General features: G+C 33.6%; 1 protein-coding gene across 3 annotated transcripts in view; it reads left to right on the top strand.

Moving 5' to 3' along the window:
• Positions 1-558: 558 nt before the first annotated feature.
• LOC126772361 (spondin-1-like) overlaps positions 559-22,053 on the top strand; it is a 130,682-nt gene continuing 109,187 nt past the window's right edge. The window contains exons 1-7 of one of the 3 annotated variants that reach the window (XM_050492705.1): positions 559-908; positions 6,078-6,289; positions 6,621-6,729; positions 7,919-8,094; positions 8,295-8,551; positions 11,525-11,673; positions 12,124-12,345. In XM_050492705.1, coding sequence (XP_050348662.1) covers positions 710-908; positions 6,078-6,289; positions 6,621-6,729; positions 7,919-8,094; positions 8,295-8,551; positions 11,525-11,673; positions 12,124-12,317 — 1,296 coding nt within the window. In that variant the 5' untranslated portion in view covers positions 559-709 and the 3' untranslated portion in view covers positions 12,318-12,345. Of the gene's footprint in view, positions 909-6,077; positions 6,290-6,620; positions 6,730-7,914; positions 8,095-8,294; positions 8,552-11,524; positions 11,674-12,123; positions 12,443-22,053 lie in introns of those variants that run through there. The other 2 variants (XM_050492703.1, XM_050492704.1) reach the window with 2 other exon arrangements.

The following is a 22,053-nucleotide window of genomic DNA, read 5'->3' as shown; positions in this document are numbered from 1 at the left end:
AGACACTTGGGTGGGTTAAGTATTCCGTAAAAATACTCTTTTCTCGAAATTATTAGCTGTGCACCTGAGCCCGTTCGTTTCCATACAATTTCGTACAATTTTCTTTGTCTAATATTATTTATTGGCTAAGGCTTTTACATATTGTCTTAAGTATTGTTAATTACGAATATCAATAAAATAAAAACAATTAAACATACACATTCATTTTTAATAATAAATCAAACTAAAAACTTTTTACAAAAGTAACAGAAAGAATCTTTTTTTACGTTTAAAGTTTTACATTTAATTTTGTACAAGAGTTTAAAAAATAAAACAGTGAAGGTGGGTGAATTCAAATGATTTTGATTATTGTCGTTGATAACTACGACAAGATCTGACATGAATGCAATCGAAAGTATTTATAATATAATAATAAGAATTAAAATAACTCATTTTGATTCCAATTTATTTGTAGTATAGTAGTATTCAGAAATCACTTCGTTCTAAATCGGACCGTCACCCGGCGTTTATTTCCGTCCGGACAGCAAGAGAACTCAAAATAGAAAAGTCCATCATCTCTCCTCAGTGGCGCAGCACGCACGCGAAACTGAACTAAATTAAAATACCTAAACTAAACATTCGTGTGTTTACGAAACCGTGAAATTAAATCTACTATCCTATTTTAAATTCAAAGTGTCCAATAAAAAGTGTGAAAGAACTAAAGCGCTTAATGCGTCCGCTCTGTATGATGACGCGACCACAAATGGCGGCCATCTTGTTTTTATTTGCCACGTGGCTCAATTTGGCTTTGGGGTGTGAAATTGACATGGCTGTTTATAAAGTGACCATAAAATTTTTGTGGAGTGAAGAAACATTTCCTAAAGATTATCCTTTATATCGGCCTAAGGCACAATGGTCATCCGTCTTCGGTTTGTATGTTTATTGAATAAATTATGTTAAATTTACGACTACAAAACGTTTCGGATACAATGTGTATGTTAAAAACATAACCATTGATGAAAGCTTATTTATACTTTTCTTAACAAACGGACAACGCGGCGAGATCAAAAACCTAATGCGAAACAATAGACAGGACGTCCGCTAATTCATTTCGCTATATCCAAAAAACTTACTCATCAACTTCATCAAAGCGGCGATTACACAAAAGTTCCGCCTCCATAAGCGAATTTTTTTGTCGAAAACATGCCTCTTCGCCGGAAACTTTTATTTATGTAATTAGAACAATCGAAAAGACAATCGGTGGAATGCCTTTGGAGGGGAACTAGAAAGAAGTTTTTCTTTTATCTTTGAAGATAAGTGACATTTCGCGGCTTCTCTCGCTCAAGATACGGCGATATTTATTTGTCTTTACTTTTGCTAAGGGAGATGTTATCACAAACGGTCTATTTTACCTGGTCGCTTTAAGACATCAGCTTAAGGTTGTTTTAGATAAGGTTATTGAATCGAAATTGAAAGCTTTACTTAATATCAAAACGGAAAACACTTAGATGTATTCGAAAAATATTTTTCATATATCTATTTTTAAAAAAAACATCGAATACATTTTTATTAATGATTTTCAAATGTTTCTTTATTTAAACTATTTTCTTCATTTGCTAATAATATATTTAATATGGGGTATATTTTATTACACGATAAAAATAACTTATTTTCTTTAATTGTATCAGTAGATGAGAGTAGAGCATATTTCACGCGAGTGAATCCTAAAAAAACAACAAGTATAAAAAAACCTAACCTAAAAATAAAACAGATTTAACTCAAAACAGTACAAACAAATGTCAACCTAAGCTTATGAGCGGACGCGTTCTCTTTTTCGAAAGGCAATAAAAATAAATAAACGTCATACTGAGATAGAACGAACAAAACCGAAATTTTAAACAATTTGAGACTACTCGTGACACGAAAACATTGCGAATTTTATTATAAAATAAGTTGATATTGAATTATCTGATAGGAAATGAATCTTCAAACACGTTGCTTTGTGAGCGGCATTTGTTCTTTTTTTACAGAGAAATCCTTTTGTTTGTGTTCAATCAAAAGGACCGAGGACATAGGGTTGCGAATCATTATTACTAAATAATCCTTACTATATAAATGCGAAAGTGTGTTTGTTGGTTTGTCCTTTTAATACGGCAACATATTTTTTACATTTTATGGACGTGAGTGATATACTTGGTTACTACTTATCATAACTCTTTAATTCACTTTTCAACATAAATTATTGAAAAAAGATGTATATGAAACGGTATTTTGACATTTTCATTTTAAGACTTTTATCGCAAAAAACCTGCACGGTTCTTATGAGATAGCTATTTAGTTAATCATATTATTAAATGGTGGAACGGATGAAAAGCACGTTTAATTAAATTATTGTATGATTTCGGACTTAAAAAATAAAATGGCAGACATTATTCTTTTTATCCCGGAGAAATAAAACAAAAGGTTTTTGTGGTGTAGCTATTGGACATAATTTTGTGATTCCCTCTTCATAATAAAACGACTAAGCGGATTGTGACGAAATCAAATTCCATGTTCGGATGCGTATGTGTGAGTGTGTTGCGCGCGCGTTTGTTGCGTGTGCACTCCTGCTCCTTTGGGTGTGTGCGAATGTACAGAAATACATCATTATTTTGTATTGACTTAAGCATACATAATGCGTGCATGCATGTATATTAAAAACCACAGAAAGAAAAAAAATACCTAAATAATATTATTAAAAGCATATAGTTTTTCAAATTTCTAGCATGGAGGTCATAAATCTAAAAATCTTTACTATTTTGTGAATTGAGAATCGATGTCATACTAATTTTATATTTTTTTCTTGCTTTTAATTATCTGTAAGAAGAAATATACTATAGTTTTTGACTACAAGTTTACTTGTTTTTTTTATATAGAATAGGAAGGCGGACGAGCATATGGGCCACCTGATAGTAAGTGGTCACTAAACGCCCTTAGACATTGGCATTGTAAGAAATGTCAACCATCGCTTACATAACCAATGCGCCACCAACCTTAGGAACTAAGATTTTATGTCCCTTGTGCCTGTAATTACACTGGCTCACTCACCCTTCAAACCGGAACACAACAATATCAAGTATTGTTGTTTCGCAGTAGAATATCTGATGAGTGGATGGTACCTACCCAGACGAGCTTGCACCTACCACCAGTGAAAACTTGTTGGCAGCCAGATGGGTAGGCGCCACCCATTCATTCTGGCGTCATCCACTCAAATATTCTACCACCAAACGACAATACGTACTATTGTTGTTTCGGTTGGTCCATTATCAGGTGGCCCATTTGCCAGTCCGCACACATCCTACTAAAAATACAAAAATACACTTTTTAACAAATATTAAAGTCAATGGAGATTTGAAAAAAAAAACTGTATACATAATAAAAAATTAAAACTTGGCATAGATGTTGCTTATCCAACAAAGACAATAACTTAACATGGCATCTCTGTACGCCTAACACCGAGGGCTTAAAAGGGGGAAGGCATGAGGGCGCTAATATACAATAGCCCTATTTTCAACTAAATAAGATATTTTCTTTATATCAGTTTTACAGACATCTAAATAGATTAACTTTAAATTATTAAATCCTAAACATTCGAATACTTTAAAGTTACATTTACGTTATATACGTGTGTACTTTAAGGTCATGTTGTAAATGGTGTGTAATCTTTAGGATTTAATTCCGAAAAAACACAAAACTCGATAATTATAAGGTTATATACTAGTATTCATTACATCTGTATTAGCTAGCTTTCTATACAATATATATATATAAAACACAATCTAACGCAAAAATGGATATATAAAAAACGATATATTAGTTTATAATGACTTTTGAACGTTTAGTGAAGAACCGATAAATCACACGAAATAGTTCACAATGTTCTCATATTCTAAAATTAATTGCAGTCATAAAATCGAGGCTCGGTTCTCTCGTGTCTGTAAGGAAATATACATATATCACCGCTCTCATTGTTTTATGGAAAATTTTCGACATTTTCTTATAATATCATATGGCCTTGGGAGTAAATTGAACTAGCTACGGAGTTTCGTAATAAATACAGTAATAAATCTAGATTCTAATTTGGTATGTTCTTATTTAGAAGATTTATATTATATATAGCTAAACTTTGAAAAGTTTTAAGGCACCGGCTTTTATAAGGCTTATTGTAACAAAATAGGATAAAAACATAATAATAAAAAGTACCGTCCGGAAAAAAGGTTACGGATTTATTACAATTACAATATGGCATTCGTAAGTTAGCATGCCTGCCAACTGGTTACATTTTAATGGACAAATTAATTTGTAGAAAACACCAAGATGCACTGAAATTATTAAATATTTAATATGTTGCATAATCAAAGATTTACGATAGAATCATTTTACACAAGCAACTTTTACATAAATAGTAATTCGAAAATTAGTAGAAAATAAGTTTTACTTAAAATGCTTAAATTAAATTTTCCTTTCTTAATCAATTTTAAATAAAAATTCGTCATACATTTGTTTTATTATTTAAATTAAAACCTACCACATAAATATTGTAGGTATACACAACCACTTGTATAGTATTAATAGTTAAGCAATGTTTTGTCTTCTTCTTACTATTATTAAAATACTGATGACAGAAGAGTGAAAACGGCGTGTTCGTTGTTTTTGAAAACCCCGCCATACACTGATTACTACTAATCGTTCTTCTATTTCACCATTGGAAAATATATATTATGTTTCCCATCTTTAAACGAGGCATGCAATCAATTTCGTTCAGTATTTCAGTTTAAATTTTTGTTAAAATATTTATTTCAATCAATCGTTTATTAATGCAAGTTGAAGTTTTAAATGTAAACCAAATTTAATAAGATATTTTGACTCACTAGGGACGATAACCTGACGTCATGAAATAAAGGTTTTTTTTAAACAAATTACAATTTCTCACCAGAAATATAAATACCTTAGGTTATATTTGGTTTCTAAATTTGCATCAAAAATTCGCTCAGACCTTAAAATCACAAAAACTTAATAACTGTGTACTATGTAGTTATATATTTAAATTATAGAATTGTAATATATAACATTTTACAATATATTATACTTTACGTTATTTATATAAGTAATTCTCTAACTAGTACCTAACCTTTCAAATATAAATATAAATTTATGTATCTATAAAAATGATAAAGAACAGAATAAATACCCTATACTCATTAATTATAATTTTTAACTATAGCAATACTTTGGTGTGGATTTTCTGTATTAAAGTTTTAAAGGACAGCCTTAAAATTACACCAGTATATAGGTTCAAGAGAGAGACAATGTGAATGGGTGCTTCGCACTGATGATGTAAAAAACGGCTTATATCTAGGACACTAAAAGCACCAGACACTAAGAATAATATTTAGTTTTAAAGTATATAAATAATTTAATTAGCGTCTTTTAATGCCCGTGTCATTTCTGATCCATTATTAAAATCATGTTCAAGTCATATTAAAAAAATAACTCCATACATATTTTACTGTTTTTTTTTTACTTGAAAAGAATGAATAACAAAATCCACACATTTACAAAATTACTTTATTCTGATCTTTTTAAAATGTTTTCCTTAATATTCCACATTAAGGAAAAGACATAAAAGAGAACGTGTACACATATACACATGCCTGCTATAATAAAAAAACACGACTTCATAATCATAACAAAAGATGGGTCGGTGACCGTACCTGTAAATTTGAGATTAGCTACAAATAATTTATCGTAAATAATTACTAATATAGTTATAAGTATATCATAATTATATAATTCAATAATTATATTAATTTACAAAACCTAATGTAAACTTCCATACTCTATGCTTAATTGAATTTTTCGCCCGTATTTTCACCGGTTCGGTTCAGGTACGAGGTAAATCTTTCTAAACCGGTAGATTTTCGTGTGAATGAATTCTGCTCGTAATGCTTGAAGCATAAATACTATATTGAATATTATATTAAGACTTTGACTTAGATCAACCTTTGATCCAAATCCATATATTTGCATAAAAGTTTAACGAATTTGTTTTATTTCAGGTCAATCTCACAACAGTTCCTACAATCTCTACCACATAGATAAAGTAGCAAGGCAATCAATTCGCAATTTCGCCCAGTTTGGAAAATTAGATGAATTAGTACAAGAAGGTGATGAGGATCAGAGAGTATATGATCAATTTTCAGCTCCATCAGTTGGAGACGGTACAGGCGAAACTGGAAATATGGTGTTTGTAGATGGAGACCATAGTCTAGTAAGTACTACTGAAATAATCGATTTAAAAAAACAAATCTATGTTTTTTCAAATCTCTTCTTTTCGTTTTATTTAATCTTCTATTATTTTTTTATTGATTCTCTAACCACTTATTTTATGTACGTCGTGTTTATTCATAAAATATTTGGAAACTTCGATCAGATTCGCGAAGCCTTTGAAAATCTTTGTACTAACAACAACTTTTCGAACTAAATTAAATCAGTATTGTTCTTTATTCAAATAACTTTATAGAATGATATGAGTATTTTAAGCAGTAAATTGAGCTTCATAAAATCACATACTTAATCACTATTAACATATCTATGTTTAGATTTCAGTTATCTCTCGTATTATACCATCACCCGATTGGTTTGTTGGAGTGGACAGCTTAGACCTGTGCATTGATTCGTCGTGGATTGATGAAATAACTCTTGATGCAAGTATTTATTTTAATAATACCTACACGTTTTTATATACACAATAAATGTTTTATTTAAATCAAACTACTTACTTACCTTACTGTATATGTATTCCGTGGGGAAAATTTTAAATTAAATCAAATCAGATCTATTTTATACAAATAAGCCTTTCGATATTTTGTAAGTCTATATTTCAGCTGTTTGACTCGTTGGTCTAGTGGCTTGATATAAGGCCGCAGACCCAGTGGTCCAGGGTTCAATTCCCAGGTCGGGCCAATAAAAAGTTATTGGGTTTTTCTGTCAGAAAATTCTCAGTAGCAGCCCGGAGTCTGGAAGTTGGAAGTGTGTACACTCCCGTGCCTCGGAAAGCACGTAAAGCCGTTGGTCCTGCGCCTGAACTCTTTCCGGTCGTGTCGGATTGCCGTCCCATCCGATTATGAGAGTTAGGGAATAGAGAGTGCACCTGTGTTTGCGCATACACTTGTGCACTATAATATCTCCTGCGTAATTGGCTAATCTTTCTTGGGATTGGCCGCCGTGGCCGAAATCGGTCTGGAGGGCATTATTATTATTATTTCAGCTGTGTATCGTAAGAAACAGAAAGAAACTCGCGTAGTTGGTCTTTTAAAATAAATCAGATTTACAATGTGGTTCATATTCACAATCTGTGAATTCAAAACACAGTTCTGAGGAACTGATTGTGAATATGAACCACATTCGCCTTAATTACAAGCGTCTTTATCTAAAATGTATTATTTTAATGCGTAATAAAATTTACTGTTTAGCGAATTAATATTTATTAATTAGTTTTAAGGCCAATTCATTATATATTTCCGGTATTTATATGCGTATAACATTGCCAAAAAAACGTTCTCTGTACACAATAATGGTTACAAGTTTATTTTTAGTATTAGTATGTACATATTTTATGGAATATTTTTGTATATTCTCCGTATAAACAGTATATTATCATAAATAAATACAGCAGACGTCAGTATACCTAAACACACATTAAACGCACACTTCGAGTAAATACACGTCTCAGAAAAAAAATATGGCGCAAAACAATTTCATCTATTTATGAGTTGTTCTGAACGTGGAATGGAATTGTTCGTTAAGATTATTTAGTTTAACTAAGTATCGAGTCTATGAATACAAATAAAATCGACAAATAAATTAAATAAAGTCCGAGATGTCCGATTTTAGTTAGAGCCACTGGACGCTGGAGCAGCCAGTGGTCTCACTTTCACATCACCACGCTGGGAAACCACACCACCAGATCCTGTCAGTAAGCATGGCCCACGGCACCCAAATCATCCAGCTGCTGGTTTCTATTATCCAAACTTGAGAGAGTTGCCTCCAATTGCCAGAATAGAAATTTCTAAGGTAATATAAGGTTTTGAATATACTATTTAAACAAAATTGTACCCTTTTCAATCAACTTTTGCTAATTAAATTCAAAAGTTTTTGATTTACTTCGTATAAACAGAATGGTATAGAAAGAAAAAATCAACTATGTTTATGTTAGGTATCGTTTGACTTTTTAAATAAAATTAAAGCCTTTATTTTAAACTTGTGTTGAACAGGTAAAAGAATATTCATCAAAACAACTTAATGATTTAGCTAGAAAAGAACTTCTTCTAAATCTTAAGTTAAAAGACAAACGTAAAGGTTCGCCGAGGAGAAAGGTAAATATCGTCGAAAATTGCCAAGAATCAGAAAGAGATATAACTACAAAGACTTACGCCGATCAACTTAAAGACCTTGAACAAGATGCTGTTGACAGTCCATCATTCGACTCAGCTGACAACAATGTTATTGTTGTCACTAAATCTCCAATTACGTAAGTTACTTTTAATAAAAGAGAGAATAATTATAACGCAACATGAATAATATTAATGGATCACATCTTTATTGAAGGTATATTGCAGTTTAGCTACATATAAGTATTATTCAAATATTCCACTTCAGGCGTGAAATACGAAGAGAGTCCTTACATTGCATTGCAGATAAACTTATAGTAACAATGATTTAAAAAACCAGTATTATTTTGTTTGTTGTAGGTAAAAACAAACAGTAATTTTATCCGTGTAGTGACGGAGAAAGAATACATTTCACTGCCCCTCTCGTTCCCATGGGTGTCGTAAGAGGCGACTAAGGGATATCTGAGCGACCATCTGCTCATATGGTGGTAGGATGTTAAACATCCGCCTGGCTTGTTACCACCGTACGCATGGTGAAAAACTCGTGAAGTGTCTTGCAGCCGCGTTTCGAGGTCAGCCAACGTACAGCCAGTGCCCGAGCGAGTATTGCCGCGATGGGTTTTGGTCCAATGGAGACGGCTGTTGAACCAATGCCGGGGGAAACTGTATTGACCTGCCGGACAGGTAGACCCGAAGAAACGGCTGTTCCGCTGGCCAACCGTGGCATAGTACAGGGGCCCGAGCGTGCCTAACCAGATCGCGAGGCTGCCCCACCAGGCCACGCATAATCTCGGGGTGGACCATCGTGCCGGTTGGTGACCGGAAGGTGGAGTCCCGGCGGTCACTTCAGGGGGGGTTCGGGGGCCCTTCCGTCCGGTGGGTCAGTGTATTGTTCCTTTTGGCAACCACTTGGGGAAACACGCCTCCACACTTTGCACATCCCTATCGTGGCAATACGTCGCTCACTTCACGTCTCTTATCATTTTTTTTTTCCCAAATGGTAGCGCAACAAAACAGAAATAACGGTCGTACAGCGGTGCACACCCCCACCATACCCTCGCTGTTTGAGGTCGAGTTCTCTAACATCCGTGGACTCCACGCTAACCTCAACGCTGTCCACCACCATCTCGAGACAGCACGGCCAGCAATGTTGTTTCTCACGGAGACACAAAAACTCCGTCCTGCCGATACCAGCTATCTTAATTATCCCGGCTACACGCTTGAAGAATCCTTCTAAGCGAAAGCCGGAGTATGCTTGTTCGTCAGGACGGATGTTTGCTGTCACCGACTGCGCTGCTTGGAGGACCCCTCCTTCTCCATGTTGGTGGTAGTGTGGACCTGGTTCGTCAGAGTCGAGTCTACGTGTGCCTCTACAGATCCCACAATGGTGACTTGGAGACAAGCCGATTTTTTGACCAAGTCTGTGCAAAACAATTTCTGCCAACCTTCGCTGCCACCGCTTAGAAATCTGGACGGATCGCTAGCTCACAGTCCGCAGGAGAAAGCTGATCTCCTGGCTAAACTCTTTGCCGACAACTCCGTGATCGATGATTGTAGTGCGCTGCCACCAACAATACCTTCATGTGGCCACACGATGCCTGACATCAAAATCAGGCAACGTGATGTGCGTGCGGAGCTGCAATCACTTGATGTACGGAAAGCTAGCGGTCCCGATGGAATACCAGCCATAGTGCTGAAGAAGTGCGCAGCGGAGCTGTCTCCTGTGTTAATGCGACTGTTCCAACTTTCTCTCTCTTCGGGATGTGTGCCGGAGACTTGAAGAAGAGCTAATGTGCAAGCGGTTCCCAAAAAAGGGGATCGGTCTGACCCGGCAAATTATCGGCCAATAGCTATCACCTCAGTACTTTGTAAGGTGATAGAACGGATTCTAAACAACCAACTGATCCATTACCTAGAAGATCACTGTCTAATTAATGATCGTCAGTACTGGTTTCGACCAAAACGGTCCACAGGTGATCTTCTAGCGTACGTAACACACCTCTGGGGTGAAGCTATCGACAAGCATGGAGAATCGTTGGCTGTCAGACTCGATATCTCCAAGGCTTTCGACAGGGTCTGGTACAGAAGTCTTCTCTCCAAGCTGCCGGCATATGGTCTGCCAGCTCAGCTATGCACCTGGATTGCCAGCTTCCTACACAAGCGTAGCCTTCGTGTTTTAGTAGATGGTTGCGCTTCACAATTCTATGTAGTGAATGCTGGGGTCCCCCAGGGACTGTCATATCTCCCACACTCCTTCTTTTGCATATCAATGATATGCTCTCTCTTGGGAACATACATTGCTATGCAGACGATAGTACAGTGCATGGTGGATACCACGGACGCGCAGTGGCTGGGCGAGCGAAAAAGTCAATATTTTCCCCTCTTCCCTCCCTCTGTGGTACTCCGCTGGTGATGCAAAGCAAAATCGCCATGCTGGGGATTGACGTTCGCTGCGACCTTAGTCCAAGGGATTACATCGAGGCTGTTATAAAAACAGCTTCACGGAAACTCGGAGTTCTAAACAAGGTGCGGCGTTTTTTCACGCCATAACAACTGTGCCAGCTGTACAAAACACAGGTACGGTCTTGCCTGGAATATTGCTCGCACCTTTGGGATGGCTCCGCTAAGTACCTACTGGAGGCCTTGAATCGGTTGCAGCGACGTGCGGTCCGCATTATTGGCGACGTAAAGGTCACAAACACCCTGGAACCTTTACAATTTCGTCGAGAGATAGCAGCGCTGAGCGCTTTCTATCGACTGTATCACGGCGAGTGCACTGAGTAATTATTCTCTCTAATTCCTGCTTCCCCCTTCCTTCTAAAGTCCACGCGAGCTGGTTCTCGATGTCGAAATTTGGCAACTACTTTCTTTGTCGCACTTCCAAAAAATGGAATTCCTTACCAGCTCACGTGTTCCCCTCCTATTACAACCCGGGTTCCTTCAAACGAGGCGTGAAGAGGCATCTTGCGGGCCGGCAAGGCGAAGGCGGCTAGTGCGGCGAATATAAAAAAAAAAGTGATATGTCATAATACAAGTAAGCTGTGTGTTTTAATTTCAGATGAGATTTGTTGAGAAAATAACTAATTTCGTCGTCAATATGTCTTTCATTACAGTACAACGACAGTACAAGAATTCGACAGTGATCTTAAGAATATGGATGACGTAGTCCTTGCTGTGGCCCACGGCAAGAAACTTGGTTTGGGCAAGCATCTTCCAAGGCATTTTAGGTCTCGTCTGCACCACGCTGTTAATAAAATACAACGTAAGTGAATGATTTGAAATATTTTTTTTATTATAAACATTAAACATTCAATATATTATTAATTATTACCAAGCAATACCTTCACTATGAGCACAAGTTACTTCACTGTACGCCTCACATTTAATATATTAATGAACCTCAATGCTATTTCATTGGATAAGCAATGCCATACTTTAATTTTATAAAGTACTTACTAAGTACTGTATTTTTAAATGACAATAGCTTTCCTTTCTTATAAATGTTAATTAGCGACCGTTTAGTTAAACACTGATTTATCTCTTTTTGCCAATATCGAGTTGACATTCAAAAGGAAAGACATCATTGTTTAACTAATTACTAACTAAGCAAAATTTATAAATAAGTTGTTAATATCTCAGCTCTACTTACAGGCTTTTGTGTCAATTAAATACCACTTATACATTTGTAATAATAGTACTTTTTTCTTATCAGCTGAAGATTGCCTTGTATCAGAATGGAGCGATTGGACACCATGTTCTGTAACCTGCGGTTTCGGTGATAAATTTAGAAGTCGTCGAGTGGTGCGAGAGAAAAGCAAAAACGGCCGCAACTGTCCCTCTCTAACAGATAGACGGCACTGCGGCAACATTAACTCTTGCGCACATATTGACTACTTTGAATGGTGAACATTTAAACATTGAGCATTTTTAAATTGTATCCTAAAATTTTATTATAATTAACTTGAATTAAGAGTATAAATGATTAACAATGTAATTTGGTTTTGTTTACTATAATCATTAAAATATTTACCGAGAAAAATTATATTTAAATAAGTGTTAGAACTTTTAAATACAAACATCTTCTCAGTTAACAAAGTAGATGTCAAGAATATTTGTCTAGATAATTAATATATATATATATATATATATATCTATCTATATATATATATATATATATATATATATATTCTTTTTCAATTTCTTTATAAATTAAAACAGTCATGTTTAGTAAAACATAAATATGTACGTCATAGTTTTTGTTTTAAATTATTAAATGCATTTTAAATTATAGTACAAGGTCACATTTTTATTATTATAATTATTTTATACATTGTCGATTATTTTAATGTCTTTGTAAAGAAACTTTAACATATTGCATTATAATAATTTAAGGTACTATTAAAAGTACACATATTGAACTGTATAAAAAAATCAATGAATATTTATAAAAATTAATATTATAAGCAAATTAAAAAAAAAACTAAAGAAGCTTGCATTATATGCACAGTGATATCATGCAATGTAAGAAATGGTTACTATTTCTATGTCTATGGGCGGGGGTGACAACTTACCACCAGGTGTTTTATTTACCAGTTCATCTACTTATGATAATGATAATATGAATAAAAGATACACAACCGATACTTCTTTATAGGACTTTACTTATTATTTTTATTTATTTATTTTTATTAAAATGAATCATAGCATGGGAAAAACGGCCACAACTCTAGTATTACTATCTTTTTTTTATTCATCTAAATAGCTCAAAATTCTACATCGTATGCTTTCCCTAATTATGCCTTACACTAAAACTAAAATAACAATGCTACAAAGTGAAACACATAATAGCAATGTCGTTATTTATACATGAAGCCCGTCGTAAAGCGGTTGGAACTTTATAGCGGTCAATTGTCATAGAAGCAAATAAAATTAAAAATTAAGATTTAAATATTTCATACGACAATAAACAATTCTTTTGGTGGGGCTTACAGGGCAATGAAATGAAAGTGCTTTTGATGAATGCATGATGTTCGTTTTACACAAACCTAGTGATGCAGAATATTAGACCAATATTCTATCGACAAACGATATGAAGATCATATAGCTGTTACATAAATCAAATAGCCGAAAACTTGTTTTATTGGATCATGTATCGGCTATATTTCATTGGTAAGATAATAAAAATCTTGCTTGCTCTAGTAGTCCTCATCGTAAAGTGCGTTGAAAACGTATATTTTCGATTACCTACCCTCTAAAACGAATGATCCAGTAAATGCGTTGACATGCAATACTTTTTTAGGGATACCCGATACTAAAACAATAATCCAATAATGGTCTTAATGAAAAAATAAAGATGGCTGACATCAGAAACCTTGGACCTGTTCTAACAGTTAATGTTCGACGAAAGAATAGACCACGCTTGTTCAACGAAATTTTAAAAAAAATTGAACGATATTAATTTTGTGGTATATCTAATGAGTACACCTCCATATATTTACATATAATACAAACTTACTAGCTGCCCGCCCCGACTTCGTACGAGTAGAATTTGTACAAGGTAACCCTATAATTTTTAAATTATTTAAAAACTCATGTAACAAATTCAGATAATGAAAAATTTATTTCCGATGGGGTTTGCATAATTCCAGTAATTGCGATAGTAAACGTCTACGTCGTGAATGGAGTAACTATGCTTAATTTCAAGTCAATGAGACCTATAGTTTTGGAGATCTCGTGATGAGTCAGTCAGTCCTTGAAATTCTCTTAAATATATTTGTGTGTATTTCGCCTAAATATATTTTATTTTTGGGCGTCTGAGTAGACAACATGGTACGTTTCATGCTCATAACTCTATCGATTTTTATAAAAGCGGCATCGTGACATATGGAGATGAATGTCGCATTTATAAAAATCGAAACTATTCCAGAAAGCTATCAATTTCAAACTGTGACTTTTCATAATGTAGTAACATTTGTGTCACCAATACTTTATGTAGTTTCTTTTAACCCATACATATATAGTGAGTTGAGAATCTATAAAATCAGCAAACGTTCATTTAGATATGGATTGAAAGACCAAAACAATCAATTATGTGTGGACAGCGAGATAGATAGACCACGACTTCACGCTACATGTCTACTGGACGAGCGCCCTGAGGGTGAAAGTTCGATCGACGGTGGGACATGCTCATTTATATTCCTGGCATCGTCTTCGCAAAATCAAGGAGTATGTGATTCGATTCCTAGACACTTACGTAATTATATGGAGTTGTATCGACAAGTGTAGTTGATTTTACCAAAACTTATTTAATATTTTGTGTAGAGCAACTGTTTTCTCTTAAATAAATTTTACCTACGTCGATGTACGTCTTATTTTTTAATAGTAAAAAAGTAGAACGTTAGTACCAAGTATAGAATAAAGACGTTGATAAACCTTCAAGTTAACGTAATATTTTATTTTCTTATTTCTTTCTATTCCTAACCATATTTGCTTCTACAATCTGAGGGTTTTTTGCGTATTTTCAAATATTATTTTTGAAAATAATATCATATGTATTAATTAAAACAGTAGATAATTTTATTGTGTTGTATGATAGATTTTGAGCATAGAGTTCGACTGTGGTGACATTCTTTCCAAAGGTTTTTAAATATATTTTATCACCCGCTTTAGCCTTTTATATTTACTTAGTAGAAGCAATTTCATTATAAATACAATCAACTCACATATAAGGAAGCATTTTCTTGCTACGTGGTTCCATTTTATAAGCTCCTTTCTGCTTAAACTCCTCCCCACCATGAGTCTAATATGACTGCGTCGACTTAACCCCTACTCCATAGATGTAACTTACTCTCATGAATTTAAAAATAATTAAACATTTTCATTATGAATTATGGAAATCAAATAAAATAAACTAATTATTTGTGATATTGTTTACATAACGCGTCTTCATTTCGCATAATATAGATTACCATTAAATCAAAAACATATAAACTACAAGCGATCGATGTCTAAATAATCAAATCAAATAAACAAAATCTTTAATACAATTTCATATTCAAAATTTATTTTCCAGGTTAATACAGCTTGATATAAATACCCTTGTTCACTCAATCGGAAACATCAATTGAGTGTTGCGTCACAAGTTACATACTAAACAAACGGACCGTTTCTGTGAGGTTCACCTCTTGTCGAAACTGACCGGCTCTTGTACCCAGATACAATATTAGTAATATGCATACCAAAAGAGTAAATATGTTGTTACCAAATGAAGGGCTTTCGGTAGTTACCGAATCGTTGGAAAGTTGTTTGTGGTCTATTCTACAGTAACAGCCTGTTAATGTCCCACTGCTGGGCTAAGGCCTCTTCTCCCTTTTGAGAAGAAGGTTTTGGAGCTTATTCCACCACGCTGCTCCAATGCGGGTTGGTAGAATACACATGTAGCAGAATTTCAATGAAATTAGACACATGCAGGTTTCCTCACGATGTTTTCCTTCACCGTTAAGCATGAGATGAATTATAATCACAAATTAAGCATATGAAAATTCAGTGGTGCTTGCCCGGGTTTGAACCCACGATCATCGGTTAAGATTCAGGCGTTCGAACCACTGGGCCATCTCGGCTTTTGGTCTATTCTAAGTAGCTTACAACTATACTTAATTTATTCTAGTAGGTTCACTTTGTTTATTGTTATATTGCCTTTTGTTTGTGGATACCAGATTCACAATTAATACAAAGTTTGAACTTTCAGTCATATAAACTCCTATAGCAATAGTTTAGAGAGTTATGATAAAATTTACAGCATCCGAGAAGTCGCGATATGAATCTCTGATCGTGATACTTTTAATATAAATAGGTAGTTGTATTGTATGATCCCAATATTAAAAGCTTAAATTAAATGTACATATTATAAATTTATAAATTTTCATCACGATGATTCATTTATTCAAAATAGTCTTATCATTTTTAATTATAAACATTTTCCCCATATAAATAACAGTCTTCGAAATTTAAAAACTTAATTAATTGTTAAGGAAATAAAAATATGATGAATGAAATAACTACATAGTGAGGACTATATTACTATTAGAAAGGGGATTGTAAAACGTGAACCTGAAAAAAAAACGTAAAAAAAAACACGAAAGTAATTGGTAATTTCGTGTTTTTGTGTGTTATGTTTAGTGATAGAATCGTAAAGAAAATAATGTAAATTATGTTTTTTTTTTAATTTATTCTATAAAGGCGAGCCGGTGGTTGGTCAGTATTCTTTACAGCGTCAATGCGTCGCCGCTATCGTCGATGTAAGCTAATATATCCCTCGTCTCTTCAAGCCGAAATAAGTATACGTATTATTGATCTTTGGTGGCTGAAAAATGTATGAGTGTAACTCCTGACACGCTTCACGAAGCTCAGTTTTCAGTTTTATACGCTGTCAATTTTTGGAAGTCGTTTTTTTTGCACGAATCTATCCTAAAAATTACAAGGAAACAAATATTATTTGTAAATTCTTGTATATATTACGTGTGCATTCCAACGACTGTTCCCCAGGGCATTCTTAACCTCCCGCACCCGCTTACATAGCAACACGTACTTAAAATATTCCAGTTGTTTTCAGAAAATTCTAAGCAATAAAAATCACTACATTCTATATTCTTGCAGTGGAAGTATCGAGAATTATCAAATATACAATTATAAAAGGTAAATCCTTACTTATTTTTCTATGAATAGTGATTATCGCAAAATCATGATAATTTTTATGCTCACTAATTTACTAAATTTTAATAAATGGAGGTACTACATATCACTATCACTCTGCTGGTCTGAACGCGAAAAACTCAAAAAGTACTGAATGGATTTGCATACAATTTTCATCAATGGCCGGAGTGATTCCTGAGGTGTATAATTTATTAAGGTTTTGTGTTAATTGACTGAAACATAACGACGATTATTGAAGTTGTCGGAAAAAAACATAATAATAAACTTTTTCTATTTTTGTATGTGTACTTTGATTCTGAAGCTGAGATGGCCGAGTGGTAAGAACGCGTGAATCTTAACCGATGATCGTGGGTTCAAACCCGGGCAAGCACCACCGAATTTTCATGTGCTTAATTTGTGATTATAATTCATCTCGTGCTATACGGTGAAGGAAAACATCGTGAGGAAACCTGCATGTGTCTAATTTCACTGAAATTCTGCCACATGTGTATTCCACCAACCCGTATTGGAGCAGCGTGGTGGAATAAGCTTCATACCTTCTCCTCAAAAACGGAGAGGAGGCCTTAGCCCAGCAGTGGGATATTCACAGGCTGTTACTTTTACTTTGATTCTAATAATTATGCTCTAACCATTTAACAAAATAATATTTTCTATAAATAAACATTTTTAATATTTACCATTACTTTCGGCATACGATGACAAAAATTATCAGAATATAAGATAAATAGTAATTCAACAATTCTTGTCTTAAAAATCAAACGTTTGCTCGAGAAAACTAGAGCGTTACCGCACATCATCGCATTGCAAATTTTCAATTTTCCAATACATTAGAGATGGTTTCGTATCTAGGGGAACTATATAAGGGCATGTTCATTTTGATGTTAGAATAAATGAAGAATTTTATTGTTATTCTGAATTCTCAAAATAAAATCTTGACTGTTAAGACACATAAAACGAAATGGCCATAAAAATGATAAAGTTTAATATTTAACATTGTGAACTAAATCCAACACAGATTTAATTGTCATTTTTTTACCATTTGTGGTAACTGAAATGTAAAAGCAAAAGGCCAAGTTGGTTTACTTACTTACGATATTCACCACACCAACAAGATTTTCGACTGGATTTTCTTACCAGCATACTAAACATTTCTACGTTTGTGATTTCCTCGTGAGTGATTCTTGCCACAGCAGCCAATCCCAAGAGACATAAGGTAACTTTCGCAGGATATTAAAGTGTACACAGGCGCACTCTGTTCCCTAACTCTCATAATCTGGAGGCTGTTACTGATATTTTTCGACAGAAAACCCAAAAACTATTTTTATGGGCCCCCCATGTGATTTCAACCCAACACCTCGGGATGTGCGGCTTATGTCTAACCACAAAAAAGACCAACAAGGTAGTCAACGTTTATAACGTACACGTTACGTTACATGGTCTCGAACGTATAAATATCCATCAAGTATCATCTCACGTGATAATAGCAAATTAAACTGTCACTTGACACAAATAACAGCCATAACGCAAATAATAATAATAATAAATGTATACAATTTCACTATTTTGTGTGCGCAGTGTCCATAACATGAGTACATCAATTGTCAGACATACTAATATGCCCAAAATATTTTCAAAGAAACAAATTTCCATTTTGTTTCCATATATGTCGACATTAATTAGACTGAAATATTAAAAATTACAATGTAGAAAGTTATACATTTGTATAAACGCTGCCTTATATGATGGATTTCCTATCCGGCGTGCAGATACAGCACTGATTGATTGTTTAAACGTAGGAAAACATAAAAACTCGCGATAATGCGCTTGTATTTAAATAAATTCCTTCAACCAATGATAAATTGTTGGGCCTTGATGAATGTGTATTGGATGAGGAATTTTAAAGAGATCGAACGTCAATCGCATTGAAATATATATTTAACTTTTTATATATACTTACTTATGTTTGTTTAATGTTTATATCTATATAAAAGTAAATTCTGACTAGTTGAATTTAAATGCACGTCACAGTCAATATATGGTAACACTAACATCATATTACTGGTGGTAGGGCTGTGCGCGAGCTTGTCTGGGTAGGTAAAACAGCAGTACTTGGTATTGTTGTGTTCCGGTTTGAAGGGTGAGTGAACTAGTGTAATTACAGTTACAGTTCACAAGGTTGGTGGCGCATGTAAGCGATGGTTAAAATTTCTTACAATGCCAATGTCTGTGGGCGTTGTTGATCACCATACCATCAGGAGGCCCACATACTCGTCCACCTACCTATTTTATAAAAAGAACAGACTGTAAAATTGTAATATGACAGGACATGTTGTGCATTATCCAATCGATGTTTGAAATGAAATATATGAATGTATATTTTAATTTTTCGAGTTCAAAGCTCCCAATGGAAGCGCTAGAATTAGTGTTTTACTTGACTACGGCGAAATCAAAAGGAGGGTTATATATGAGGGGTTTCTGCAGGTTATGAAGGTATGTATGCTTGTTCATCTTTTCGCCGTATCTTTTAAACAAACTATACTAATGACAAATGATGTATCATTGAAAGGATCTTAATTGGCAGTTTGTTATAAGCTCTTTAACATCGTACTAAATATGTTGTCATTTAGAGGATATAAAGTACTGTACTAAAATGCCTTGTTGAATAACAATAAATGAAAAGGTCGTATAGAAAGGTTTAAGGTTTCAGTATAGAAACTTATTTTTTTGTACACTTAAATTTCTATTCAAAATATGATATCAATTCTAATACTAAGAAAATATATAATATTAAAAAAAACTCCACAAGCTGAACATTTCTTTTCTCATAGTTTAATTCTTAAGAAGTTTCTTCGATTGAAGTATTTTAGTCTTTATAAGAATTTAAATACATAGTTTTAGTTTTGTTTCTTACATTCTGTTAACGGTTTAACTTTAGTTAAACTGATTTTTTATAAAAAAATTGAATTAAATACTTGGATAGCGTAATAAGATCTGAATTCTTAAGTACAAAAAAGCCTTTGCTAACAATGTAATAGTTAAATAAAAAACTTTCACATTTACATTAATTTTTAAGATATTTCAGGCAAGAAGTTGTAAAACGTTTGATAAAATAAACTTCTACGATAAATAAATTCAATTTTGGACTATTACCATTAAATAATTCCTTTTATTACATTCATGCAATAAATCAATCAATTCACAATTCTCATTACAGCATTCCTGAACGGTTCGAATAAAATATAATTTTCTGGTACATTAAACTTTCGGATTTCTGAACATTTGTCGAGCTATATAGTAAATTGAGATTTATTGAATATATACAATACTCGACCAAAAATCTTTTTATAATTATTTATTATTTCTACTGGAAGTAAAACTAACTGAAAATATTCCTATTATTGAGACACCTTTCACATTAATCATTTTAATGTGAAATTATAAAAAAATGTTGAATGGTAACGAAAGTAATATAAATTGAAACCGATTTAAACTAAAAAGCATTAAGATGCCAGACGTGAATATCTATAGAGGATTTTTAGCGAGACATGCTCAGACGTTGTCACTTGTTTATTTAAATCTGAATCGTCTAGATATCACACTCAACCGTATAGAAGTTTAAAAAAAAACACACGTTACGTATTGTTCGTGGATTCCAATCTCTGAATGCAACTCGATTGAGTATTCATAGATTACAGTTTAAAGTTGTTTGAATGCAATTTGATTAAACAACCGCTGATAAAACAATAATATAAAATGATACCAAATAAAAATGTAAAGAAGCATATATTATAACATAAATACTATTATACACATATAATATTACGATACACTTAATTTTTTTATTAAAAACTATAGGGAATGTTCTAACACGTTATTTATAATCATCAGCCTTACTAATAAAAGTCGATAAGTTACTTATTAGTTAAACAGTGTCATCTACTTTAGAATTTTTAATGAATAATGACAGAAAGAGAGAAACCTATAATAAATTTAAACATTGTGTGGAGTAATTGTGTAAAAGTCGAGATGGTCCAGTGGTTAGAACGCGTGAATCTTAACCGATTAACGTGGGTTCAAACCCGGGCAAGCAGCTCTGAATTTTCATGTGCTTAATTTCTGCTTATAATTCATCTCGTGCTTTTAGGTGAAAGAAAACATCGTGAGGAAACCTATATGTGTCTAATTTTATCGAAATTCTGCCACATGTGTATTCCACCAACCCGGATTGGAGCAGCGTGGTGGAATAAGCTCTAAGCTTTCTCCTCAAAAAGGGAGAGAAGGCCTTAGCCCAGCAATGGGACATTTACAGGCTGTTACTGTTACTGTTTTCTGTATTGTGTGGAGAAAGAAAACTACTGTTTTGTCGTCTCTATTTCTGTATCATTTATTATAATGGACACTATAATCTGTGAAGATTTACAATACAATTAAAATTAAGAAAAAACAAATTACCGTCGTGGCCAAAATCTTAATATAACTTTACTTTTCCATCCTGCGATCATTCAAATATACATTCCAAAAAAAACATTTCGTCTGAAAGTAAAAATAATAATTTATATTGGTACAATTTTTCCCTGAAGGCATAAGGAAACTGCCGTTTCACGGGTCCCTTAATTCGTTTACGAAAAGTTGGACAAGATAACATACATTTAGACTGTCACTTAATCCTACTTACAGTTTGGTAGGTTGAAGCCAATTTGTTGTTCAAGTTAATTTTCGCAGACGGAAACATGATACAAATTCTTAAATACCAGAAAAATGACAATTAGAGGATGAAATAAAAACCCTGTTTGTAGCTAATATTTGTAAAAATATTATAATTATTCTTCTGATCTTTAGTTATATTATATGTATATAAAAGGTCCATTTAAGTATTTTTAGAAATATTTCCATGTTTGTGTATTATTTCTTAAATTTATTTTATGATAAA

The sequence above is a fragment of the Nymphalis io genome, chromosome 12 (assembly GCF_905147045.1).
Source record: "Nymphalis io chromosome 12, ilAglIoxx1.1, whole genome shotgun sequence".
In the NCBI taxonomy this organism is placed as follows: domain Eukaryota; kingdom Metazoa; phylum Arthropoda; class Insecta; order Lepidoptera; family Nymphalidae; genus Nymphalis; species Nymphalis io.
The sequence above is the reverse complement of the archived record's forward strand: the minus strand, read 5'-3'. Positions and strand labels throughout refer to the sequence as shown.